This window comes from Prionailurus bengalensis, chromosome C1 (assembly GCF_016509475.1).
Source record: "Prionailurus bengalensis isolate Pbe53 chromosome C1, Fcat_Pben_1.1_paternal_pri, whole genome shotgun sequence".
Classification (NCBI taxonomy): Eukaryota; Metazoa; Chordata; class Mammalia; order Carnivora; family Felidae; genus Prionailurus; species Prionailurus bengalensis.
In genome coordinates this window covers 77,769,517-77,797,287 of record NC_057345.1, presented here as the reverse complement: position 1 = coordinate 77,797,287, position 27,771 = coordinate 77,769,517, and the positions used below count along the sequence as shown (strand labels likewise).

The following is a 27,771-nucleotide window of genomic DNA, read 5'->3' as shown; positions in this document are numbered from 1 at the left end:
CGAGGGTGAGCAGGGGAGGGACAGAGAGAGGGAGACACAGAATGTGAAGCAGGCTCCAGGCTCCGAGCTGTCAGCACAGAGCCTGATGTGGGGCTTGAACCCACGAACCATGTATCATGACCTGAAGTCGGATGCTTAACCAAGTGAGCCACCCAGGTGCCCTGAAATGTTCTTTCTTAGATATTAAATTCTCTTAGAGAATGTCTCCTTCCCTGCACTTTTGGTAGTTAAATTTTTCTTCGTTAATTTTCTTAGAATATGTTAACTTGTGAATCACACCAAGAAAATTTTTTTTAGCTAAGACTTCTTTCTGTTACTGAGATGACTTATTGTTGTACTATTTTGTGACAAATTTCCTATAAATGAGGTCAATGAGCACCTTTTCTATAAAACAATCTACTTCCATTTTTCATATATTTGTTGAGCCAGGTCAATTTTTGTTAATCTGTCTACTATTTGCTGGAGAGACAGCATTCATTAGTCTCAAGAGGAAAATATTTCCAGTGACAAATGTGTTTTTAAAAAGAGGTATTTTTCAAATGAATAGTTTGACATAAGAAATAGAAAAGAATAACTTTATTAAACATACAAATTCAAGAACATTCAAGGTTTTTTTTTAAAGATTATAGTATGAGAAGAGCGAGTACATCAGTGGTAATGGCTAAACATATGCCATACTTACCAGAGTAGGTAGACACACTGACTTGAATGTACAAAATAACAGAATGTTCTGTATCCATAAGCTGTTTCTATATTCTATCCTTACTAAATGGGAAACTTCTCCGTGGATCCACACACCCAAACTTATTTCCCACAAAGAGTTTGATATGCTGTCACTGATATATATCATTTTGGAATGTAGTAATTCATAAGTCTCTACCTCTGGTCCTCTTCTACTCTGCCCACTTCATTATCTCTCTTCCCAATCTGCCCAAGACTGTAGTAATCAATCTCCTTTGAGCAGGAGCATCTTATTTATAATAGGATATAGAGATCCTGATGGCTCCACTCAGAGGAAAGACTCTCCAATAATATTCTCAAAGCTGTATTCACTTTTCCTTTTAGCAGCTACCTAATTACACCTAGGATGGTGAGAAAAATAAAAGCATTTTGGACTATCAGTCTTCACCTTGGCCCTGCAGCTTTCCTTTAATCAATCCGTGTATGCATGAAGTACCCAACTGTAAACACGTGCAATATTTAACAAAGCACACAGAAACTTTGTGGAAAGCACCATGTTATTTTCAGGGAGAATTTAGGTGTGGGTAGAGAAGGCAAGAAAATCAAGAGTGAAACCATTAATGTGGCAATTCACACAAAAAATACTTTAACAAAATACATTAAAAAATGGATAAACTCAATTTTGAGTGGTATTACCTCCAACATTTTCTCATTAGTTATTTTAGTGTTCATAAAAGGTGTAATATATGCCTCTAGAAGAGGAAATGATCGCCTTTACCTATAGAATGGTTAGAGCACCAACACCAGGTTGAGTTTTCTAAAAGTACACATAGCTCATTGCTTAAAGAAACCAATAAAGTCTTTTGACTCATTTAGTCCCCATTACATCCATTAATTTTAAGATCACATCCATTAATTTTAAGATTTGTACCTCAAACCTCTATGTACTAAGGCTAAAATAGCTTCCTTCTCTGCATATGGCAGTGACAAGTAATTAAGGAAGCTGAAGATCTAGTTCTACTTGGGTAGATCTAACTCAAAGATCATGTAGTTAGCCCTAAGAACTATCCTAGGCATCTTTGATCGTAGTCCGTATTTCAGCATTTGCCAGACAGCAAATACTAAAATTTTAAAATAAATTATTCATCCTGCCCTGGTCTCTAATCAAGAACTTATGGCTATTACAAAAAACTCTTTTTCACCCCATCTCATAATACACAATAGCAAACATTATAAATAAGGAACGATAATCACAAGCTCATATCTTTAAAAAAAGGGTGCAACAAAGCCTCTTCAGCGGTTATTCTTGAAGCTGGATTTAGATCTAGAAGTTTATCAAGCAGGTCATAAGCTTCATCAGGTACCTCATTCCAGCCTGCTAAATTGGTAGTATCTGTATCCAAACCACCCCCACAGCCATTACTGTCTCCTTTATACAATGAATTTCCTGAATGCTGTGCTTCAGGTGTTTGTATAAGGTGAGAAACTTTATGGTCAGTCTTCTCTGAAAATGTTGGGTCACGAGAAGCAGGCCCTTGTACATCGCTTGTTAATTTCAGAGTGTTAGAATCTATACCTCTGAGCTTCTCACAAAGTTTTCTCAAGTCTTGTGCTGGGACTTCTTTGCTACACAATATCGACTTGCCTAAAAAAGAATAAATACATGTACATTATTTGAGTATACCAGAAGCCTCTCTAATGGGAAACATCCATGCCCAATTGTGTGCTTTGGGGATATATTTGCCCTGCATAAGAGCTAGAGTACCACATGCTAATATTTGTGTCTTGTACTACATAGTTGAAGGTCAAATCATAAAGTGGGCGGTGTAAGTAGAAAGCAGTGACTTACTAAGCTATGTAAGGGACTCACTTGACTGTCAACTCCTTCAGCTTCACCATATCCTTCTGTAATCTTTCCTCAGCTGCAGCTCCTGTTCCCTCTCCCCCTTCCTAGCTTTTACATTCCTCTGGCTATATGGTTCCTGTCTTTGCCTAGGATCCCCTGTGCTCCCCCATGTGCTCGGGATACTCCAACTTATATCCTCACTCAGCTTCAGGCCTCTGTAAGGCCTGACACTGACAGAATTGAACATTCTAAACTTGTGTCGCAAACTGAAAATTTCTATTACTTTTGTTAGCCTGTATTGTAACTGTAGAGCTGTCTCCCCTACTAGACTCTGAGCTCTTTGAAGACAGGGTCTATTTTATTTACTTTTGAATCCTCAAAGCCTAGACAATGTCTAGTACATACTAGGTCCTCAATTAATGGTGGCTGGACTGGATAAAAAAGCTTTATTCAGTCTCTCAGGTCATTGTTCAAGTATCACATCCTGACAGATACTTGGGTCCTTGACTGACCCATCTGAAACAGCTGAGCCCTCTTCTCTCCCTTTCTCCTTTTATCTTTCTCAATACTACTCACTTGTCTGACAGATTTGTCTCCCCGGCTAGAATTTAAGTTCTGTAAGAACAGATTCAACAATACTACCTGGGCCACATAAAGTCCCAATAAATGTTTCTGAATGAGTTAATAAGCCAGATCTTAGTTTTTAAAAATATAAATGTCTCTGAAACAATTTCCTGACAGAATTATTCACATATGGGCAAAAATAAGCTAAGCATACAAACAGGCAAAAGTGTATTGTATTTGCCTTATATATTTCCTTATTAAACAGAAATGTGGCTCTAAACAATGGAGTAGCACAGCATACAGATTTCTGGGGTACATGGGTTGTTAAAAAAACAATCTAGCTCTGGATGCTATAAAGTTACTTTTACATGTCCTGATCTAACTACTGGATTGGGTGTTCTAAGGCAGGGAAAGAAGGGAGGAGGAGGTGGCAGGCAGGGAAGAGACCAAGGAAAACAAATGACCAAAAACTAAGTCTGCTCAGGATACAACATGGCAATGCTTTTTTACTCTAAATCTATTTTATCATTCTTATTCTCTCTAGAAAATTATAGGCAGAGGAGAATAGTCATATAGTTTTATTCATTAATTTATAGGCTATGCTGAAGTTATGAAATAATTAACAGTATGTATTACAATATCTCCCTAAGTTATACAACATGCTTAAATTTTTTCACATGATCAAAGGAGGGCTCATTCAGGGAAAATAATACATTCAATCAAAATATTTTGTTACAGACCAAGTGTCAGGCATTTGTTTTAGCTCAAGGTTTTTCTTTTAAATTTTTTGTTAAAATTTTTTTTAATGTTTATTTATTTTTGAGAGACACAGAAGAGACAGAGAATGAGCAGGGGAGGAACAGAGAGAGAGGGAGACACAGAATCTGAAGCAGGTTCCAGGCTCTGAGCTGTCAGCACAGAGCCCAATGTGGGGCTCGACCCACGAACTGTGAGATAGTGACCTGAGCCAAAGTCAGTTGCTTAACTGACTGAGCCACCCAGGCGCCCTTCATTTGAATTTGATATAACGAGTCCTTGATGACAATCCACAGTGGGGCCAGGTCTAGGTGTGGAGGACAGTGAGGCACGTTATACACAAGAGAAGTACAAGTACTCTCACTGCTAATCCCAAGCAAGTCACTTCTTTGGGTCATAAAGGAGAACACAAAGGTGACTACTGAAGTTTTGAGTCCTTCTGTATTCAGCCCAAAGTTATAGTAGATTTGACTGAAACAGCTGCAGAAGTCATACTAATAAACCAAGACAAAAACTACGTGGCATTATTAGTTTCTGAGAACAAACATTATGATGATAAATCTTTAAAAGCCTAGGCCTGCTATCATGACACTTGCCCTTAAATGCTTTTGCATCGCTTGTTGTGCTTCCATTGTTAGTCCTCATTATAACTTTGACTACAGATAAGGGAGAGTTAAGCTCTTCAGCAAAATGTTTTGATGTCCATTCTCTGATAAACTTCCTAAACTTCTCATGAAGTATTTCAACACTAGACGAAAAGTTTTCTCAATCAGTTGAGAGTAAACATATGTAAGAATACAATTTCCAAGGTATCAATCCATCTTGCTTTCCATTTATGGTCATTTTCCCTTTGTGTATGTGTATTATTTCAACCTATTATCCTTTGATAACATGTTCTTATACTAGGTGCAAGAAAGTGAGAAGTTGTGGATTGACTTTGCTGAAGAAACACTTTTTGGTAAGCCTCCATCACGGAGCTTTCTTCATAACCACCACCAAGCTTTTCTGATGGATTAGACCATAGCAATGGTGTCTAAGTAAGGGGCAATCATTTTTGCAGTGGTTCTTAGAAGTAGTTCTTGGTTAAAATCACTTGTTTTTCCAAACTAACAAGCCTAGGCCCTTCCTATGTATCATATTTTCCTGAATCTTATTTCCCAGGAAGGAGTAGAGTGAGATAGGCATATGTATTTAAGTTCTTTAGATAATTCTGATATGGACCCGATTAAGACCTACTGATCCTGGAGCTGGGCACAAGGGCAGCCCAGCTACTTACGAAGTGGGTTGTTTGAAATTTTGTCCCACAGGGGTATTCTATATTGTGTGGTACAATCACAGCCACCCACTTTGGAAAATATTAACTATAACTGTGCATGGAGAATAAAAACAAGGTGAACATGTGAGTTAAAGTCATTGGCCAGAACAATGTTGAGAGAATTCACAGGTGCCCCATGAAGTCTTAAAAAGTATAAGAACTTGTGTAACTAAGGAGGTGACTTCCCACAACATATTATCTATATGCTTAAAATAATACTCCATCAGCAAAGGTGTTCTGCACATTTCTCTTCCTTGCTCCCCTAACCCTAAGGAACCTAACAACCCACATTTTATTATCTTCCCTACTGAGTCCTTATTATTCTGTCTCATAATTAACTGTTTACTTGTTAGTATAAACTGAGATCAATTAAGGCAAGCCCAAGAACACCTGATGCTTAATAAACATATAATAAACTAAAACATATACTATTAGAAATATTTATGTAATAAAGTCAAACCATAACTACAGGGAGTTAAGATTTTATTCCTTATCCTTTTAAGATTATAAAGTTGAACTTTAAAATATTTAAATAGCACTTTGTGCTTGCTGAGATTAAATGATTATATAGAAGAAAAATGGATAAATTATTTTCTTACACAATGCTATTAGTTTTCAAGCAACAGAGAAATTTTCTACATAACATCAGAGAATTTCTTAATAATTTGATTTATAGGAAATTTAAAAAGGCATTTCTTTTGTTCTATAATATAAAACTGCTTACCAAAAGTTTTAGCTGCTTGGATAGTTTCCCTGGATCCACGAATTGTCATAATTTGAGCCAAAGCAGTTAAATCATCACTTGCTTTATAAAATGGATACCGCCCACTAAGCAAAGAAAGGAATATGACACCTGCAGACCACATGTCAATTGCTGTAACAGAAAACAAACTTTAAAAAAAATTCCATATCTATAACTTTATCATCAGTAGTCAATTTACATCATTGTTACATCCATAGTTCTCAACCTTTGCTATGCAAATCTTGAGCCTTAAAAAACATTCTGATGTCCAGGCCCAATCCCTCAGAGATTCTGACTTAATTATGGAGTAGGGCTCAGGCATCAGAATTTTTTAAGTTCCTCAGATGCTTAGAGTGTAATACCATGATTGAGAAACCGTAGTCTAACATCCTTAATACAAAATACAATATTTTCTTTCTTGAGCAACATGTTGGTAAGTTTAAAAGGACATTTCATCATTATAAAACACTAAGTAGATATGTACTTTGTAAGATCAAAAGAAATCCAAAAATAGCTATGTGGAAAAATCTGGATGTTCCTCAAGAATTATGCACCATAGTGAAAGTGACTTATTTTAGTGAAAAGTATTGAATATTAGAAGCTTTTCTTCAGCCAGGTTCTTACCCTAACTTCTGCTATACAATCTTTAATCTCTAGAATTCTGACAGTTAACATTAAGACTAGCACAGGTTCATGTTAAACTAATTTTTCTTTTAGGGACATCTCTCCTAACTGCTGACCCCCCAGTATCACCAAGTTACTTGCTCTCCATTACCTTGGCCATTGTATCACCTGCCTTTCTTTGTTCCCTCTGTAGCTCTGCCTGCTCCTTCAACATTTTCCCCACCCCTTAAGGCTGAGGTTTCCCACAGTTCCAACCTCTTCCCTGGACTGACCCCATCTACTTCACAGCTTCAACCATCTTTTATATACTGATGACATTTAACTGTATTTCCAGCCTAAACTTCCCTAAGTTTGACTTTTACTCTGTTGGACATCTCTATCTTGGTGTCCCCACCAATATCTCAAGCCAATTATGCCTCAACCCACCTTATCTTTCCCTGTAAACCAGTTACTTCTTTATTCTCCCCCTTGGCTACTGATACCCATTCAAGTCCCCCAAGCTAGAAATCTGATAAACATCCTGGGTGCCTTTTCCTTCACCACCCCACACCCAAATCTCACATCCAGTTATCCAATAAGTTCTGCCTTTCCTTTACCTTTCTTTTCATTCCTATTACTAGTGCCCTCATTCAGGCTTTCATCATCTCTCACCTGGACCACAGCAGGCCCCAACTCTCCAAAACCTATGCTGTCTGCATACCTGCCAGAATAATGCAGTTAAAACATAATTATCAGGGCATCAGGGTGGCTCAGCTGGTTAAGCATCTGACTCTTGATATCAGCTCAGGTCATGATCTTGCAGTTTGTGGGATCAAGCCCTGTGTCAGGCTCTGAGCTGACAGCATGGAGCCTGCTTGGGATTCCTTCTCCCCCTCTATGCCCCTCCCTTGTTCTTGTGCACGTGTGCTCTCTCTCTCTCTCAAAAATAAGTAAATAAGGGACACCTGGGTGGCTGACACCGGCTCAAGTCATGATCTCACAGTTTGTGGGTTCAAGCCCAACAATGGGCTCTGTGCTGACAGCTCAGAGTCTAGAGCCTGCTTCCGATTCTGTGTCTCCCTCTCTCTATGCCCCTCCTCCCACTCATGCTCTGTCTCTCTCTCTCTCTCAAAAATAAATAAACATTAAAAAATAAATAAACTTAAAAAACATAATTATTACCATCTCTTTCCCTTGAATAACTTCCCAACACCTATAGGATACAGTCCAAGCTGTTTAACATGTGTGATCTGACTTGCCTACCTATTATCAGGTTTATTTCTCACCATTCCTTCACTTCCATCTTACATTCTAGCAACACTAAACTTGTTTCCTATTGACTAGACTAGACCATGCTGTTTCTTCAGATTCTCTGCTCATGCATCAATGCCAACCACCTACTCCAATTTAAGTTCTCTTCTCAGTGGTTTTCTCTTCAATGAACTTCCTTCCATATTCCCTTCAAAAAGGAATAAATATCCCTAAAATACCTCATATAAAGATTTACAATCATGCTCAACAGGTTACAATTATTTGAGAGTATAAGAAGATAATTTTTTTTTTTTTTGGTATCATTAGCAAGTACAGAATACACACAATGGACGAATGCATTTCTTTCAAGTCCATTATCTAGGGGAATGGCAGGATTCATTTACTCAATGAGATTTTTCCTGGGTTCTGGCTTCATGACAACTTTGGTAGATTCTAGATTTTTTTCCTTTTTCAAAACTCTTTAACTCTTTAATTCTACTGTATTATTTTCACAATAACAAAAAATAATTTCAATCAAATACACAATCTTATGTGCAGTGCAGCACAGAAGACTTTTGGGGGGTACTGGGCAAACAGATAAAACGCTGCAAGTCTTAAGTTAGCAAAGACTACTAAACACAATTTTTCCTCTACAAATATGACATTAACAAAATTCGTAGCAAAATCATCTTGTAAATAGATAAGCAAGATGCCTTGTACAGGAAAAAGTCTGTTACAAGAAAAAAACAAAAAAAAAGCAAAAACAAACCCAACACTAGGAGTAGAAATTTTCAATAGCATTATCTCAAAAATGGGACTGCCACACTGCTAGAACTACTTACATAACTTATTAAAAGCAGAAAAACTTAATATTAGTAAAACATAAAGGTCATAAAATAAAATATACCTGGGATAACCAATTCTTATTGGGTTCTGTATTTCTAGTGCAACATACCTGTGGTTTGATTGGGGCACTTTGTCAAAACCTCTGGTGCTCTGAATCCTGGTGTACCTGCCCTAGGGGCAACCTGTTGTCGCCTTATGATGACGAAATAAGAGTTTTCTAGTTATGTTAAAGTTTAATTATTTAAGACCAAAAAGTAACATTTATCTATTTATTTCACAATAAGTTCTGCCTTGATATCTATATAAATAAAAGTTATTTATAAAGCAAATCATAATCTAGTGTGATGAAAATCCTACATTCTGCTTCCTACTGGTCCCTCCCCCACTCCCCACCCCTCAAGTTACCAGGCCTTATTCCAGAAAAATTTTAAGGTAACTTCCAGGTGTAAAAGGAGGTAGCAGATTATAAGAACCGTAAGAGAAAAGTAAAATACACCAGAATTGAATGCAATAGAATTCAGAGGCATAAAAATCACTTCTGTCTGGAGTGATATTAGAAAATTCATTTGACATACTTATTGACTTATATACTTAAGTTAATCAGGAAAGGCTCAAGAAAGCTCATGCAAGTTTTGAAAGAAAGGGAGGAATTTATGAGACTAAGAGTAGGAGGTGGGAGTGAGAGAGACACCCTATTATTTGGTTCTGATTATTCTACACAGGCAGGAATGAGGTAACAAAAGATTAAATCAGCAAGTAAAATGTGCAAATCCAAGGTTCCAAAGAAACCATCCCTGCCCCCACCAAAATTACTTGCATACAAGAGCAAATGTGTTTTCCAATGAGCAATTCATGTCAAATGAACACTAGATGACAACAGTTATCATTTGCTCATCATCGTACCTCTCCACAATTAGTGTCTGCGTAGTTCACAGAACCGTGTTGTTCTCTTCCTTGCACTAAATCAATTGCCCACCAAATCAATGCAATTTCTAATCATGTCTGGCAGCATGCTGATGATTTGGTAGCAGCATTAAATCACATTACCTTGAAAGGCAAATGCTGCAAACTTTATCTGTTGCATAGCAGTCACAGGTCAGGCTAGCTGGGCAAGAACTGGCAGTTTTCCTCATCACACCACTAGTCATAACTTTTGTAGAAATAGGCTTCTTTTTTGTTGCTAACTTTCTAGATAGTACATCCACAGTCTTTGACTGCTTCATAAGCTGTAAAAGAAAAGTCGCATTTCCTATTTCTGTGATATTTAACCTAATGCCTTCAAATGCTAGCATGGTAAAACGTAACAGTAGAAACCTAACTTTTAAAAGTGCTGAATGTGCTGTTGGATTGTAAGTAAACAGTTGTCTATTAAAGTATTTAAAATCTTTTTAGTTTTCTTCTGTGGAATAAATGTATTAAAATTTACTAATCAGTCCTCAATTGGAAAATATGTGACTTACACTTTATTAGAATTTTTCCTGATAGGTTACACAAGTATAACAGTTACGTTCTAGTGTCTAACTCCATTTCAGAACTGTAAACTGCACAATTACATTGGCTAAAATCAGTTTTAATTTGTTGCTTATGCTATCTAGCTGTTATAGGATATCGTAAGTCAATTTAAAACCGTTTAATATTGATGACAATTTTGTAAACTTTATAAACATCTTTACACCATCAACTGTGTGTCAGAAATGTGTTAGTTATTAGGAGCTCACATCCTAGTAATGAGAGAAAAGGCCTTAATGTTCTAAATGTTCCTTTAGAAAACAGCAACAACAGTCAGCTAACCAAAAATGATGAAAAATTCCACCAGAAAAGTTCAGGAAAAAAACTGGAGAAAATAAAAGTGTTGACAAGATGCTCAAAGCAGTAATACCTTCTGCCACAGCAAAACTCTACTTTTAAAAACGGAGTAATAATAAATGCTAGTCTACCAATCCCTAAATTCTCTTCAGTGTACTGACTGATGATTTGCACTATTAAGCTACATTACTTACTTTCACTGCAGGGCTCTCATGTGAAATGGAGCTGTGTATATTGAAATTTCTTTCTCCAAAAACAGAGCGCTGGACAGAAAGGCCTACAGATCCCTCCTACAATACCAACAAAAACAAGGAAAATAAGGATTATATCTGTAACACTTTCTGCCAGCTGTACTCTGCCAGTTTTGAAAGAGTTAAGTGACATGAAACAAAAACAGCTGCATCCAAGTCATTCTCAGGCACCAAAACACTTCTGTGAAAGGAGAAAATAGTCTAGACAGAACTCTTAACACCCATATAACTGTTACCATAATCCACAAATATATATAACTAAAAAATTTAAAAACCACCTGCATGGATGTTACATTTTGCTGTGCAGCTAAAATGGAGATAGACACTTCAGAATTTTTCCCCTATAACTAATGTTTTCTTTAAAAAAGGATAATTAATCTGAACTTTATAACATGCAGGGAAAAATTATTTTCCATTTTTGTTACATAATGTAACATTATAGAGACATTATAAATCTACCAAGTAATTTGTTTTGAAACGACCTATTATAAATCTTAGTGGAATCTAATCAATTGAATATGTAACAAATGTAAAAACAAACTTTTTAATTGCAAGTATTATCCTGGTATTATATCTCCCTCTGTTGGATAAAGAAGTACATTTCTAAAACCGTATTAATACTTAAATAAAAGAGGTAGAACCTTTCCATCTTTTCCTTGTTTAATCTGACTTTGTGCATTTGTATAGGGCCTTTTCACGGTCTTCATGGTAGGCTGCTGATCGAGCTCCTTAGGTGCTGCTGGGCCACTCAAGGAAATCTTGTTTCCTGTGATTATATGGGATTTATTTTGTGAACAACTCTCCTGTTGAGCTTCAGAATGGACAAGTTTGAGAAGCTCTATTTTGGTATCATGGGTTCCTTGGGCCAAACCAAAGTCTACCAATGCATACCTAAGAAACAAAAGCAAGCATTTTTACTTCTTTGTAACAACTAAAGCATAGTAACATCATAAAATGCCCCAATCATATTTACACAAAAAGTATAATTCTTTAGGGGATTAAGAATTTATAACATTCTTGGGGCACCTGCTCAGTTGATTGAGTGTCCAACTCTTGATTTCAGCTCAGGTCATGATCTCCCCATTCATGAGTTTAAGCCCTGCATCAGGCTCAGTGCTGCCTGCAGGGAGCCTACTTGGGATTCTCTTTCCCGCTCTCTCTCTGCCCCTCCCCCCCACACTCTCTCTCTCTCCATAAATAAACGTTTAAAAAAAAACAATTTATAACACTCTTGAAAAAAGACAAGAAAAATGAGTTTATAGCCAAGGTAATGATATAAAAGCTAACTAGGCTTGAAAATTAAGGAATGATACATCCCATACACACACAAAAATCTTTCTCCCTTTTCTCCAATGGCCTGTGCTGACAAGACAGACAAGGACTGCAGGATATAAGCCCAATTCTTTGTTCTCTTATGATGGTTAAGATGGCATCACAGTAGATACTTTTTAATTAACAAGCTTAAAAGAAAAATTAACTAAAATCATGGGTTTAGGGGCGCCTGGATGGCTCAGGTTGGTTAAGCCCCTGCCTCTTGATTTTGCCTCAGGTCATAATCTCATGATCTGTGGGTCTGAGCTGCATATCGGGCTCCCTGCTGCTTGGGATTCTCTCTCTCTCCCTCTCCTCTCTGCCCCTCCACCATTCTTGCTCTCTCTCTCAAAAAATAAACTTAAGAGAAAAAAAATAAAATAAAACCACAGGCTTAAAACTTGATTCAATTAAAGAAAATTAAAGAGAAAAGTCAGAAGTGTAAAATCCAAGAAGTTATAGTTCTATACCTCCTACCACTCTCAGTAGGATCCATCATGTAATAAACAGTATTTAAGCCAGGTTTTCAGCTTTACAACACCTCTATCAGTATAAAAAACATATATGTATATAAACATATACAATACAAACTTACATAATAACAGAACTTCAGTGTTGAAACAGGAAATTGGCTATCATGTGCTCTAATTCCCTCATGAAGCCCAGAGATAAGAGAAATGTGAAAGTTAAAAAGGCCTATACCGTTTTTTGTTTTGTTTTGTTTTGTGTTGTTTTTCAATGTTTATTTATTTTTCGGACAGAGAGAGACAGAGCATGAACGGGGGAGGAGCAGAGAGAGAGGGAGACACAGAATCGGAAACAGGCTCCAGGCTCTGAGCCATCAGCCCAGAGCCTGACACGGGGCTCGAACTCACGGACCGCGAGATCGTGACCTGGCTGAAGTCGGACGCTTAACCGACTGCGCCACCCAGACACCCCAAAAGGCCTATACCGTTTTTAAGTTTATTTTAGCTAAGTGCTATTTCCACTGAACCATGGTGTATCTAATAATGGACACTGCTTTACTAATATAATTTTATCTTTTGTTTCACTGTATTTCCATTCTCCAACCACAATGAAAATTTAAAACAAAAAAATCTGTGCATGGCTGTTATAGTATGTTCTCTATCTCCCAGGTGAACCCCATAGCACGAATTCATTCAAGTGTAAATATCTTCTAGTAACTTTTCATACTTACTTCTTTAGGCGCCTATTATATAAAAAATTGCTGGGTTTAACATCACGGTGAACAATACCAAACTGATGAATGCGTTTCAAAGCTCTGAACAGATTAAACATATATTCCCGTACTTCTTGAAAAGAAAGAGAATTCAAAATGTCCTAAAATAAAGTTATGAATAAGATCATAAAATTGCTTTCAATTAAATATTTAGCCAATAAAAAGTCAGTAAGTATTAAAACCTACCAAAAAGGACTCATGCTCCAGATACGGCATAGCAATAACCACATGATCATTTTTCCTAAAGCAGTATTTAACTCCCATGACATTGTCTTGCCCCCTAGTGGAAAAATGCATAATGAACTTTAAGGGAAAGGTCAAATGAAATGAAACCTTATGCTAAGTTTCTTTAAAAATGCAACTTTAGCTATGCATAAAATGCTGGAAAACTACTTAAAACTACGCGCTTGTATGACAGTATACATGTTTAACTGACTTGTACAAAAATAGCACCATTTATGAGGTTAGTATAGTAATTCAAACATGAGATCATTAGTTTTAATTGGGGAAGTAACAGAATGAGAAGGACAAGATGAAAAACAATAATGAATTAATAAGCCTTTGTAGCAGATAAAATGGCAATAGTAATGAGTAAGTTCATTAAAAAATAATAGCTAACATTTATTGAGCATTCACTATATTTGCCAAGCTTTGATCTAAGTAAGCAGTTTACATCTATTAACTAATTCACTTAATCCTCACAACAGCCCTATGAGGAAAGTGCTATTATTTCCTCCCCCCTTTTTTTTACAATTAAGGAAATTAAGGCACAGAGAGGTTAAGGAACTTCCCCCCAAGTTAAGTTAAGGAACTTAACTAAACTAGTAAGTCATGGAGCCAGGATCTGAATCCACACAGCTTGCTCTAGGTCTTATGCTCTTAACTACTATGCTATACTGCATCATAAAAGATGAAGAAATTAACTTTACATGGTTTTGAGTCAGTAGAACAACATGGATACCACCTAAAAATGTAGAGAGATCAGGAAAAGAAGCATCAAAAACGAAGACCTCCCTCTTTTTGATAAAAAGTTCTAGATACAGAACTAAATCTTATGTGAGAAGTGAGAGGTCAGTGACAGTGCTTGTGGAGAAGTGATACCTAAAGCTGTGAAAATGATTAGAGAGAAGAGCAAATGAGCCTTGGAAAATTGCCAAGTTGGAGGGCAAAATAAGGAAAAAGGGGCAGAGAGCCCAGAAAGGGATGTCACCCAGATGAGGAGTTTTAAAAGAAGTAGTCATCAGTATGAAGGTCATAGAGAATAAGGACTGAGGGAAGGCTTTTAGTTTGGCAAAGAGGAATTAACTGGTAATTTTTCTGAGAATAATTTAAGTGGAAAGGAAGAGGCCAAACAGGACTTAAGAAGGGAAAATAAGATACACTGGAAGTAGAACACACAATTTGCCTAAAATATCTGGCAAAGAAAAGAAGAAAAACCAGTGTGGGAGCTAGAAAGGAAGCAAGATCAGATAAAGACTTTTTTTTAGCATGAACTTTTTTTGAAGTACATGGAATAGAAAAGTGGTAGAGAAAAATATTTAAAACAGGGAAAAAGGAACAATTTTATTCAAGGGAGTAGAATGTATGTAATTATGCCTTACAGAGGCCATCTCATTCTTTTGTCTTCTCTAATAAACATAGGGGCAAAACAAAGAAATAGGATTGTCCATTCACTCAATAAATATTTACTGGGCATGGTTATTTGGCAGACAGTATGTTAGATATTAGGGATGGGAAGGTGAATTAAACTTAACATGATTTCTGCCCTCATGGAGTTTACTATCTAATGAACAGTAACAGATAATCAACAAGACAACAAAGGACAGATTATGAGGGTTTTGAAAGAGATCAAAAGGTGCTGTGACAATAACAAACAGGTGAATCTAATTTAATTCAGATGACATCTTTGAAGCTTGCTCAGATCAGAAAGATCAGTCCGCAAAAACTGGGAGAGGACTTAGTGACCAGGGAACCGTAATGGGTAGTGACCCTGAGATGAGAAAGCTCGAGACAAATCTGAGGGAACTAAAGTGACTAGAGCACAGAGAGGGAGGTGGGAAGAGTGCATGATATAAGGTTGGATTTTTTTTTTTTCAAAGAATACTGGGAAACCACTGAAGGATTTTAAGAGGGGGAAATAACAGTATACAATTTATATTACATACATACAAATTTTTATATTTCAAAGATTACTCTAGCTGTTCTGTGACCATGGGATTCAGGGGGAAAGAGAAGAAGCAGGCTATTGTAGTAATCTAGGTTTGGTCTGAGGTAGTGGTTGAGAAAATAGATATGAATGGGTTTTTAGATATATTTTGGAGGCAAAAATAGCCAGGACTTGATGATGGAGGCTGAGATGAGCAGATGAAAACAGGCTGTTGTAGTAGGCGTTTTTGTGGGGGTTTTGGCAGGCAAAGGAGTATTAAAATTTAATTTTCAGCACATTAGGTTTGAGATAATTATTAGGTACTCAAGTAGAAATGTCACATCAGTAGGTGGGTATATACAAATCTGCAGGTAAGAGGTCTGAGGCAAGATATACACTTATGGGAATCACTATCATACACTTAAAGCCACATGGAAATTCATGATACTACCCAGGGAAGAGTACAGAGCAAGAGAGCCTAGGATAAGGCACCAAGAAACTCCAACATTTAGATGTCACGTAGAAGAGGAAGAACTGGCAAAAGATATTGACAATGAAAGGCCAAATAAAGCAGGAAGAAAACAAGAAGTATGTGACAGTATAGAAGTCAAAAGACATTGGTTCAAATCAATTATGTTAAACTCTGCCTAGGGTTCATGTGAACAGAAAAAGAAACTGGCAAGATGGAAGTCACAGTGGACTCTTATCTAAAGTGGTTTCAGTTTAGTATAGAGAAAAGTAGACACACGGTGAGAGTAGTGAAGGTAGGGTATGGAAGTGAAAATAGTACGTATAGATCATTTTTGAGAGGTCTGGCTGGGAAGAGCAGCAAAGAAATGATGAAACAGCTGGAAGAGGGATGGCAGTACAGGGGGATAAGAAATACTAGATCATGTATGTTTGGTGATAGGAATGACCTAGAAGAGAAAGACCAATGGGAAAGACATGCCAGATGATTCTGCTGTTCAAAATAAAATAGGAGATGGGGCTGTCAATAGCTGGGGAGATGTGAAATAGGAGTTCCCTACATTTTAAAAAAATATCTAGACCACCGTTTGACTTGGCAGGAAGATTAGAAAAAGAAGTGGTCAGAGAACAGGAAGTCAAGCTGAGCCTCAAGGATAATCCATTCTAAAAATATAAATTTAATTAACCATCCCAACATTAGAGGGGGAAAGTGCTACCAAACTGCAGACTCCTGACTGAAAAATATATTGAATTCACGGACAATCTAACCACCCCTGTTAGATATCCGCTTAAAAATCTTAAATACACAGGCAGTTCAGTTAAAGATAATGCATACCCAGCCACTGTTAGGCACTGAAGTTCAGCTGCAATTCTTATAGGATGACTTGTTGGAATTAAATGTTTCAGAGCTATTTTCTCTTCAGGTCCTACTTGTAACTGTGCTGTGGCCAAATAAACAGAGCTAAAAGTGCCTGTAAAACAATGTATTCAATTTTTCAATATTTGGTTTTTAAAAATGTTAATGAAACAATGCTAAAATAGATCCTAAAACTGGAGCCCATGAAATTATCCTAATCTATCATTAATATGTTTAAAGATATTATACATGAAGAGCAAAAACATCTAAAAATAGGACTTTCAATTTTTAATAAATTCTTAACTGTCTTCAATTCTTTAGGGGATATATTAATTTACGAAAGCTCTACAGTAAATCTGCCTGGGTTAGCATAAAATATTTCCATGGTCATGATCCATTCTAGCAAGTATTTTTCTATAGTATTGTCATTTGAAATTACTTCCTTTAGAGTTGGATACAGGTCTGTTAGAAGTAGACTTGTTAATAGTCTTGGGGGGAAAAAAACTACAAAACCACCTGGGCTTTTAAATTTAGCATTAAACTAAATAGAAAAAATAAAAGAGCTGGTGGTCAGTTAGATTTGAGAAAAGTGAGTTAAAACAAATTGATAAATTTCTTTACTACAAAAATTTCCAAAGCTAGAGCTTTGTGTGCTTTGTGTGTTTAAGTACCTCACAAATAACCAAAAGGGAGCCACACATACTACATTTTCCAAACTTACTTAGCCTTAGAACACCCTTCTCCCCTCCCCCTCTCCGGGAATAGCTATTAATGTTAGGAGGACAGCAGTGTTTTCCAGAGCAAAATTTTTGAACACTAAGTCAGTGTTCAAAAAAGGTAAAGATGTAAAGATCTGCTTCTTACATCCCAAAACATCTCACCTTCTAATTTTTTTGCCCAATGACCTAGGCTTCTTTGTGTTTGACACTTCTCATTGTGAAAAGCAAACAATGAAGTAAATATGGAAGCTTTTTTGTTTTTAACTACTTAGGCATTTCCTAACATAGCCACCAAAACCTTTTATTATCTTTTACCTTCTCATTCACTTCACATCTGATAAATTCACCCTTCATTTAATCAACAAGACTGCCAGTCTCTCAATGACATTTATGTCGATACTGACCATCTTATAAATATTGTTACCACTTGATTTCCATCATTTTGTCACCTTAGATTTCTCTGTTTCAACATACAGTTCTACCTAACTACAACAGAGAAAGAAAAAGGAGGACTTTCCTTGATCAAATTCCCCCACATGAATCTTAAATTTTTCATTTTCAATAATTATCCTTAACAATACATTAGTGTATCAACACTTTTAACGGTATAACAGCATAAAGATTAAAATAGGACTATTCATTTTACTGTAAATATTTATTCTTTCATTCTTTCCAGGGGAAAAAGAAAACCTGATGTCATAATTAGTAATATGACCATGATCTTATTATTTTAAAAAGTATATACTTTTCAAAAGGAAATAGTAATGAAAATCAAGATTATACAAAGCAAAACATAAGGGAAAAAAACTTATAAATAAAGTAGATCTCTAAATTACCTTCTCCAATTTTGTCCTTAATCTTAAACAGATTACCAAGCTGTGGTACAGCTTCATAAAGCTTCTCAATATCTTTTTTAACACCTATCAAGGAAAAAGAATTTATAGTTATAATTAATGAAAGTATATTTTATACTTCAAGTTAAAAAACCTCAATGAAATAAATTCTAAAATGTAATTAAAAAGTTAAAAAGTAGCTATAATAAACTTTAAAATCATGATAAAAATATTTAAAACCCTGTTAAATTGCTGTAACACACTTCTTGAAAAAACATAAAACTGTTAAGTCCCAGAATCACACACATCAAATTTCTATTACTCAGAATTATATTAACAGATACACTGTCACTGCATAGAGTACAACACAACAAAGAAGCTTAATTTAAAAAATAACTAAACAATTTGTGCTGTGATCACTAGATGGCATGACAAGGACACAATGTAATCTTCTTGAAAACTATTTCTCTTCCCAAAAGATACAAAATCTTACAAGCTTGGGAAAGTTTTAGATATTGAGTATTCACAGTGTACCCTCAGAGAGAAATTCTACCAAAGCTCTCAAGAATGTTAAAAATATTTTTTAAAAAACAACTATCCCAATTATCAATAGTATCCTTTATCCTTGAGACGAGATAAGATAAACTGCTACTTTTAAATACATATAAACTCTTTACAAAAATATACATGGTTAAAATAAGAAAGGCAGTATTACCAAATGTGATAAACTACTGGATATAAAAGAAAACTACATACTTAAGAGTAATTGGATTTTATTACAGTATCTAAGACAAACATCAGCTACTTTTTAAGTTATAATAGTAATAATGTAAATAATGTATATAACGGTTTAAGACATTTTCAAACCACTTTCACATGTATTATCTTTTCAGATCTTCACAACAGCACTGGGATACTGGCAAAACAGGAATTATCCTGATTTTCAGATAAGAAAACCCTATTTAGGAAAGTGAAATTATGTGTCCTTTTAACAAACACTGTGTTTTAAAAAGTGCTCAGGGTCCTCTGGGTGGTCCAGTTGGTAGGGTGTCTGACTCTCAATTTCGGCTCGGGTCATGGTCTTGCAGTTCATGGGATTGAGCCCCGAATTGGGCTCCATGCTGACACTGGGGAGCCTGCTTGGGACTCTCTCTGTCTCCCTCTCTTTCTGCCCCTCCCCCACTCTTTCTTTCAAAATAAATAAATTTTTTAAAAATGCTCAGCGATGGGAATGTTAAAAAAAAATTAACAAATTTGGTGCAACTCCTGTTCTCTAAGAGTTTAGTCTAGTGGAAAAGTCAGGTGTTAAAAGCTCTGAATACAAGACAGTAACTATAATAATACAAGAATGCATATGTTACTAGATATAAGGAAGGGGAGGGGAATGAACACAGCAAGCTCCAGGTGACAATTAAGCTGTGTTTTGAAGCACTCACCAAGTAGAAAAAGTGGATGAAGGCATTTTACGAAGAAGGAACTATGTACACAAAGGCATGGAAAAAGAAAAAGGCATGGATTATTTTATCCAAGGGGAGAGGTCGGTGAGGGAGGTAATGAAATTCAATGTGGCTGAAGAAGGGAGAGGGAAAGAATGCAATTGAAAGCCATGGAAAACTTTTAAGCAGGAAGATGACAAGTAGAGGATGAATTTGAGGGGGAAGAAGAACATTAAGAGCTGGAAACTAACAAGCCAAGATCTAGTCCAAGAAGATCTAGTATTCTTTCCACTGTATCAATCCATCTAAGGAAATGGGAAGAACTTACTTTCCCATCTACTTCATGGGGCACTGGAGAAGCTTCATGGGTTTCAATACACGAGGCAATACTAGAACGGTAATTATGAGTAACAGTTTTGGAGATGAGAGGACTAAATTAAAATCCTGGCTATTATTTACCAGACTAGGTACGACTTTCCTTGAGCACACAGCTTATTACATTGAGCCTTAGTCTCCCCAACCACAGAAAAGGGGTAATAACTGTACCCATGCCACTGAGATACTGTGAGGATTAAATGAAATAATATACATTAAGAAGTTTTTAACACAATGCCTGACACATAGCAAATATTAAATAAAAGTGGTAATTCTTACTGTTGTAGTTATTAACATTATTTCTTTAGCACTTTTGCTTTACCCTTTACTTGAAATCTTTTTCCCTTATTATTTCATGTGGCTGGCTCAAAGGTCAGTTCTTCTCTGATATCCTATTTAAAACAGCATTCCTCTCATTACCCTGTTTATTGTCTTTGGAGTGCTTGTCCACTATAAAATCATCCTGTTTATTTGTTTGCTCTCTGCCTCTTCCCACTAGAACATAAGCTCCACCAGTACAGTTCCCTGTGTGCATAATTCACCACAGTACACTCAGCTCCTAGTTAGAACAGTGCCTGGTATGCTTGTTCAGTGAATGAATTATTACTATCATTATGGGCATTCAGAGATAGCTGAAGGGGAAAAAAGCAAAAGTTTAGACGTTACAAAAGAGTGAAGAAGTCAAGACAGTAGCAGCTACCTCACTATACGCTACCACACTACTTCACTCTAGAAACCAAAACCAAAGCCAGGGGGAAAAAGCCAGCCTCTAGCAGTCACTCTTGCCATAGTCGATTATAATCTTTCTTAATGGGTGTCAATTCCAACCAGCTTCAAATTCCAGTGTCACAGGAAAGGCACCATGAAAGGGTAATAAAAATGATATATTCAATTTTATATTACATGTCCCTGATTCTGAAACACAATTTTAAAAACTCTGAAATTGGGATGCAACTTACAATTATTGTCAGCCAGTATCAATACTTACAGAACAGGTATCAGTGACTTGACGAAAATCTAAGAAATCATAAAAGAGCATTCACATTTAACCCTTTAAGAGCAAACGGTTGTAGGTAAAAGTGGTAAAGGTGATGAAGCAGAATCAAATGTAGGCCAGCTCCACATAATTGGGCTCTTATGAGTGCATTAACAAATGGTAATTAAAAAATGAACTCTTCGGGGCGCCTGGGTGGCGCAGTCGGTTAAGCGTCCGACTTCAGCCAGGTCACGATCTCGCGGTCCGGGAGTTCGAGCCCCGCATTGGGCTCTGGGCTGATGGCTCAGAGCCTGGAGCCTGCTTCCGATTCTGTGTCTCCCTCTCTCTCTGCCCCTCCCCCATTCATGCTCTGTCTCTCTCTGTCCCAAAAATAAATAAAAAACGTTGGAAAAAAAATTAAAAAAAAAAAATGAACTCTTCAAAGAAATTCTGCATCATTAACGTATAGAGAACATTATGAGGGGGAAAATGGGGTGTCAATGTGACTATACTCAAAGTGACTCAGAAAAGAAAGATGTTAAATATTTAATTTCCTTTTTAATTATGTACCTGAGATATACAATTATTTGTCTAATTACATCCAAAAGAACTCTTTCAAAAAGTATAAAATAAAAAATTCTAGGTGATAAGAAAGCACTGTGTCATAGTATAACTGGCAGCATTTCTGAGCAGCAGATAAAATGGGGTTATCTAACAATCAATGGTATTTAGGGGCACCTGGGTGGCTCAGTCAGTTAAGCATCTGACTCTTGATTTCAGTTCAGGTCATGATCTCACGATTCATGAGTTCAAGCCCTGCATCTTGGGCTTGGGATTCTCTCCCTCCCTCTGTTTCTCCCCTATTTGTGCCCTCTCTCTCTCAAAATAAATAAACTAACTTAAAAAAAAAAATTTTTTTTTAATCAATGGTATTTATATACAATGAAATGTGAAGAACCCTATTTGTAGTCTCTTTACTACAAAATGTATTGAAGTGTTTGTGTGGATGTTTTGTTGTGTGTGTGTATATATGAGAATACTAAAAGCTCTGTAGTCATATGATACAGAGTTGTGCTGTCTTCTAGTTTCATGTAACTAAATTTATTTTTTAAGGATTTTATTATTATTATTATAGTAAATGTTTATTTTTGAGAGAGTGCACATGCGCAAGCAGGGAGGGACAGAAAGAGAGGGAGGAAGGATCTGAAGCAGGCTCTGCACTGAGAATGGAGAGTCCAATGCAGGGCTCAAACTCAGGAACTGTGAGATCATGACCTGAGCAGAAGCTGGACGCTTATCCGACTGAGCCACCCAGGTGCCCCTTAAATTTATAAATTAAAATTTAAAAAAATTAAAAATTTCCTGTCGTATTAGCTATAGGTGACAACATAGAAACATTTCCATTATTACAGAAGGTACTATTGGGTGCTGAAATAGAAGAAAGCCCAGATTCAACTCCTATCATTAAACCACATTAATACTCATTTTCTTAACCTGAAAATCAAAGGGGTTATATTAGATGAATTTTCCTTTGAGTTCTATGTTTTGGAACTTCCCTTTGTATTAGCATGAGCTGGCAGTCAGTAATAGAGACACTGGTTAACTATTAGAAATCACCAGAGAGGAAATACATGTAATAAGGAACTACTGTAATACACAAGCCACGTGAAGGACTATGTAAGCTCAAGGTGTTTTCATGCCACTACTAACTTGCTAGGCACTTACGTATTTTTACAAAACTCAAAATATGTTTATATTAGTTTCCTGTCACTACAGAACAACTCTGACATTTTCAAACAACAGTAAAACTTTCTGACAACCAAACTGAATGCAAAATCCTCATTTCTGAAGGAGATGAGAGTAAATAGCAAAAGAGAACATTAATGTTAAATGACAGAAAACACTACTAAAGGCAGAGACGAGAATGAATATATACTTTGAGCATCAGGGGGAAGATCCTGAAAAGTCTACAAGCCAAAAACATTTACATGCCTATACTTTATTTCTTCTTTAAAGTTTATTTATTTTGAGAGAGTATGTGCCAGTGGGAGAGGGGCAGAGAGGGAGTGAGAGGGAATCCCAAGCAGGTCTCTGTGCTGCCAGAGCCAAAATAGAGTCAGATGCTTAACCAGCTGAACCACCCAGGCACCCCTAAATGCCTATACTTTAGACATGAAGGTCTAAGCTTCCATTTTGAAATTTTAAGGAAAAATATTTTTCCTGCTACATAACATATCCAAGTGGCTTTAATACTATGCTCTCAACTTTCATCATTGCTGGCCTGTACCATCTATTCGTAACATAGTACCCGGAGTGATCCTGAGAAAGCTAAGTCACCATGTCACTATTGCTCAAACCTAGTAAGAGTTTCACAGCTTGCTTCATATAAAGGTGAAGCAACTACCTCCTCTCCTCATACCTCTCTTTGCCATCACTCCCATCACTCTCCAGCCTCCAGTGACAAGGACCTGGACAAGGCCTTGCTATTCCTAAATGCTAGGCACACTCCCATCTCAGGGCCTTCTCCCTTGCTGTTTCCTCTGCCTGGCATGCTCTCCCCCATATATCTATGTAGCTCATCACTTTACCACCTTCAAGTCTTAGTTCAAATGTTACCACACTGAAGTCTTCTCTGGCCAATTACACTTCTTTTTTTTTTTTTTTTTTAATTTTTTTTTTTCCAACGTTTATTTATTTTTGGGACAGAGAGAGACAGAGCATGAACGGGCAAGGGGCAGAGAGAGAGGGAGACACAGAATCGGAAACGGGCTCCAGGCTCTGAGCCATCAGCCCAGAGCCCGACGCGGGGTTCGAACTCACGGACCGCGAGATCGTGACCTGGCTGAAGTCGGACGCTTAACCGACTGCGCCACCCAGGCGCCCCCAATTACACTTCTTAAAAATCACAATCTCCTACTCCAACACTTCCTATCTCCACTTCCCTTCTATATTTTCTTCACAATACTAACCACCTTTGAACATATTATTTCTTTTATCATCTATCTTTCCAGTAGATTGAGGGCATTGATTTTTGTCTATTTTATGCACTGATTTATTCCAGCACCTAGAAAAGTAATTGCACATAATATTTAATATTCATCATATAAACAAAATGTTTTCAATTACTTACAATGGAGTAAAACTGCCACTCTAGGAATATATGTGACGCTTATTCTGAAGCTTTGTGTACTGACTTACATCTCTTAAGCTAGGAAGATCATATAATTTAGCCCAAACTTAGGCACTCTTGAGTGAAAGGGGACACTAATAACAATTACAATGTGACAACAGGCATAAACTGGATCTGTCCCACACAAATCATACTATAACCCATTTTAGTAGCAAGAACTAAGAGCATCCATATAACACATCACAAGCGCAACTTATAGTATAGTTCAACAATACAGAGGAAAGTAAACATGAGATACAATATTATGCCCAGTATTTTGTTCACTGTGGCATTTTTCTTAATAGGAAAAAATGGAAAACAATCTAAAGGTTTACTAAAAAGGGTAATTAAATAAATTGTAGCATACTATGCAATGAAACATTAGCCAGTCAACTTAAACCAAGCTGTAGATAATTTACATAAGAAATGTTCAAGTTACATATTGCTAAGTAAAAAATAAAGACTAGAAATAAGTTGGTTACGATCCTAATTTAGTTTTGTTTGTTTGAAATGTATCTCGTTATGCACAGGATGACTAAAGGACTGTAACAGAAGGTCAACGGGGCAATATTTGTATAATAATGTATAAAATTTGGACGTTATTTCCTTATTTGAGTTTTCTACACTTTTTAAATTTTCATCAATAATCACATACACTTTTTATCAAAAAAAAAGAGCTACAAAAGCTGACATATCCTAAAACAAAGGGCCATGTTATTCGTCCATTACACTAAGTATTTTACTTTATATCCTTGCCTTAAACCATTCATTCATGTATTTTTAAGCACCTACTCTGTGCTGGATACTATTAGGTTCTGGGAATACAAAGATATACAAAAAGGTCCTACCATTCAAAAGTTATTCCATCAAGAGAAAGTGAATCATATTAGCTCATGAGACAGTTATGGGCCTGGATATCATTAGCTTTACTCCTTACTGAAGTTATTGTTTATATAACCTTAGCTTTTACTAAGCATCATATTAAAAATAAGTATGAATAAGATTTCAGCATGTTTTATGAGTTATTAAAGGTACTGCTTATAAGGTTCAATGTTCTGTTACAAAAAAGTCACAAAACTTTAGAAATTTAGACTACAATTCACTTTACTCTTTATTTCCCAGATTTTCAGAATATTAGAATAGTAGCTTTCACCTGAACATAATGCTAAAGCCATGTCGGATTCATCTGTTCATACACTCTGCCTAAAGCACAAGATACACCAGGAGCTATAGGAGATACTGCCTTCAAGGAGCTTACAGTATAAATGAAAAGACAAAATACACAGAGTGCTAAAAGATACAAGAAGGATAACACAATGACTGTTGTTATTGTATTATGGGTCCAATGACACAGGAGAAAGCTGAATTGTGAAGAACAGGACAAATGGAAGAGGGACAGCAACCATGAAACTGGATGAAGTGGCATTTTAAGATTATTCTAGTAGCAGTGTACCAAATGAACTGGAGGATGGAAAAGAAGTGAAAGCAGGCAGTTTAGGTAAGAAACTTCATTGTAATTCAGGAGCATGGTGTAAGAGAAGAGATTACTGTGGTGGAAGTAGGAATAAGAAGCAATGCCATACATATTAAAAAAGAAGTAAGATAAAGTTGGATAATTTCTTATGAGAAGCAAATATAAATCATTAAGTCGAAGACAACTCTAGAGTTTTTAAGCACAGGCAACTGGAACAACTGGGACATTAGAAAGGGTACTCATTTTGACACCAAAGAAGAGTTTAAGTTTTAGTCAGAAAGCAAAAGCATGTGATATCATTTTTCTAGAGTGTTGTTAAGGTCTGTTTTGTAGTGGATAAATAGATCTCGTGGATAGAAGGTCAAAATTAGTATCTTCTGGACAAGCAAAACATGCTTAAAACAAAGATGGAAAAGAAGATTTAGCTATCTTTTAGGAAAAAGGAAATGGTCACCTGGAACTCCTCTATTTAACAAATATTTATTAAATGCCTATTATGTCCCAGGCACTGCTAGAGCAGGAATGAAGGTGCACACATTTTAGTGTATAAGATCAGGTACTGTTTGACCCTCTCCTCACTTCAGGGTCTGGGTTAAGGTCAAACAACACTGAGATGTACACTGAGATACAGTGCTTTTGTACAGCTACATATATTTCATTATTTATTTGTCAGTGAATTCTGCTTTTCAATACTTCAAGTGAAAATTCCTCCATCGTCGACTTCTAAATCCAAGTTTAATGCAATATGAAGACAGATAAGAACAGAGATCTGGGAGAAGAAATTCTAGTTTGGGTATCAACAAACTGTTCTTGGATAACCACCAATGTTTAGACTCTAGCAACTTCTGTAAAATGACATGGATGGATTACAATCCTTCTAAAATGCAATCCAATCCTAAATCTAGACCTCAGGAAGCTTTACTGATATGTAAAACACTCCCATGTAAACATACAACTCACTTTACCATTCGGGAAGTTCCTTTTAAAAAAAATAACCGAAATCACAGAATTGTTGCCTGCACATCCTTGGAATTAAACACATACCTGGTAGTTTAAAATTCTGCTCATGTTTTTTTAACGAGCCATCCGCCTGAACCTGGTCACGCTGGGGAGAAAAAGCCATTGGTTCATCCATCTGAATCCCCAAAGATGCCTCCATCACAAAACAACTGGGATGCAAAATGCCAGCTAAGGGGTCATGTCCACCGGGGGAGCAAAGCAGCTGTGAAAATTAGAAAACTGGAGAAGATGAGAAGTTTAAATCACTCACTGAACCAAGCAGTAAAAAAACGCCAGTCCCCACAGGGGCAGATATTTAAAAGCGCACCGTATGTCTAAATCCCCAAAGGGGGTAAAACTGTGGGCCATTTCTAAGGATTACAATTACTTCCCTTTTACCTTACAGCAACACAGGCAGGGTGGGGCGAGGGGAAAATGTTCTAGTCAGGGGAGCCGCCTCCGGCGGCCGGCGGCCGGCGGCCGGCGGTGGAGCGAAGGGTGGTGGCGGTAACTGGGGCGGCAGCGCGACGGGACACAAGCCAGCTGGAGAATAGGGGAGCAGGGGCGGGTACGGTAGGCCTTATGGGGAGAGCGGTTTGACCTGAGGGAAATTAAGGAGGAATGAGTACTGAAAAGGAGGGACAGGAGGTTCGCTCAAGGCCCCATGCAAGTTGATGGAGAACTGATCCGATACTAGCCATCAGCGGAGGGGAGAGAAAGAGGGAATGAATGGGATCCTTCTGGGAGCACCGGCCGCGAGCTCAGCGGGGAAGGACCTTCCTCCTTCAGACCCGAGACCCAACGGGATGCTTAGTGCGCAGGCGCATGACTTTCCCGCCGTGGGTCAGCGGGATCCGAACAAGGGGTGGGAGGATGGGTTACTGCGCTGAGACAAGACCGAGGTCACGATCCAGAATTCGTTTCTAGTCCCTCAGAATCCCGCGCCATGGAACAAACCGTCGGAAACTCACAGTTTAAGGGAATACGACTTCTGTGGCTCCCCAGCTGCCTGGGTCGCCGCTGCCAAGAGATCCCCACCTAGCGACTCTGCCAAAAGCGCCTGCGCAACACTTCCCGCCTAGCTGCTTCTAGTTGCTCATGCGCACTG

The 27,771-nt window shown here is 37.1% G+C and overlaps 1 protein-coding gene across 5 annotated transcripts; it reads right to left on the bottom strand.

Annotated features, from left to right (window-relative positions):
* Positions 1-561: 561 nt before the first annotated feature.
* CDC7 (cell division cycle 7) lies at positions 562-27,771 on the bottom strand. 5 transcript variants are annotated; one of them, XM_043575550.1, is made up of 12 exons: positions 27,635-27,771; positions 26,709-26,903; positions 18,238-18,321; positions 16,662-16,797; positions 13,399-13,492; positions 13,171-13,313; positions 11,303-11,552; positions 10,605-10,700; positions 9,652-9,830; positions 8,714-8,796; positions 5,887-6,036; positions 562-2,326 (listed from the first exon to the last, which is right to left on the bottom strand). In XM_043575550.1, exons 2-12 carry the CDS (start codon positions 26,821-26,823, stop codon positions 1,932-1,934), a joined length of 1,725 nt encoding a protein of 574 aa, XP_043431485.1. In that variant the 5' UTR covers positions 26,824-26,903; positions 27,635-27,771; the 3' UTR covers positions 562-1,931. The 5 variants fall into 5 exon arrangements, with proteins under 5 accessions (XP_043431485.1, XP_043431486.1, XP_043431487.1 ...); XM_043575551.1 differs by having other exon boundaries at positions 26,709-26,886; positions 27,635-27,744; XM_043575552.1 differs by lacking the exon at positions 27,635-27,771 and adding an exon at positions 27,362-27,514.

What these genes read in the sequence shown, in the direction of transcription:
- CDC7 (XM_043575550.1), bottom strand. Translation starts at nt 26,823, where the DNA reads ATGGAGGCATCTTTGGGGATTCAGATGGATGAACCAATGGCTTTTTCT. An exon ending in CAGTGCCTAACAGTGGCTGG is followed by an intron (nt 13,493 to 16,661) that starts GTATGCATTATC and finishes TTTTTCCACTAG; the next exon opens with GGGGCAAGACAATGTCATGG. An exon ending in CCAAGCAGCTAAAACTTTTG is followed by an intron (nt 2,327 to 5,886) that starts GTAAGCAGTTTT and finishes ATTCTTTTTTAG; the next exon opens with GCAAGTCGATATTGTGTAGC.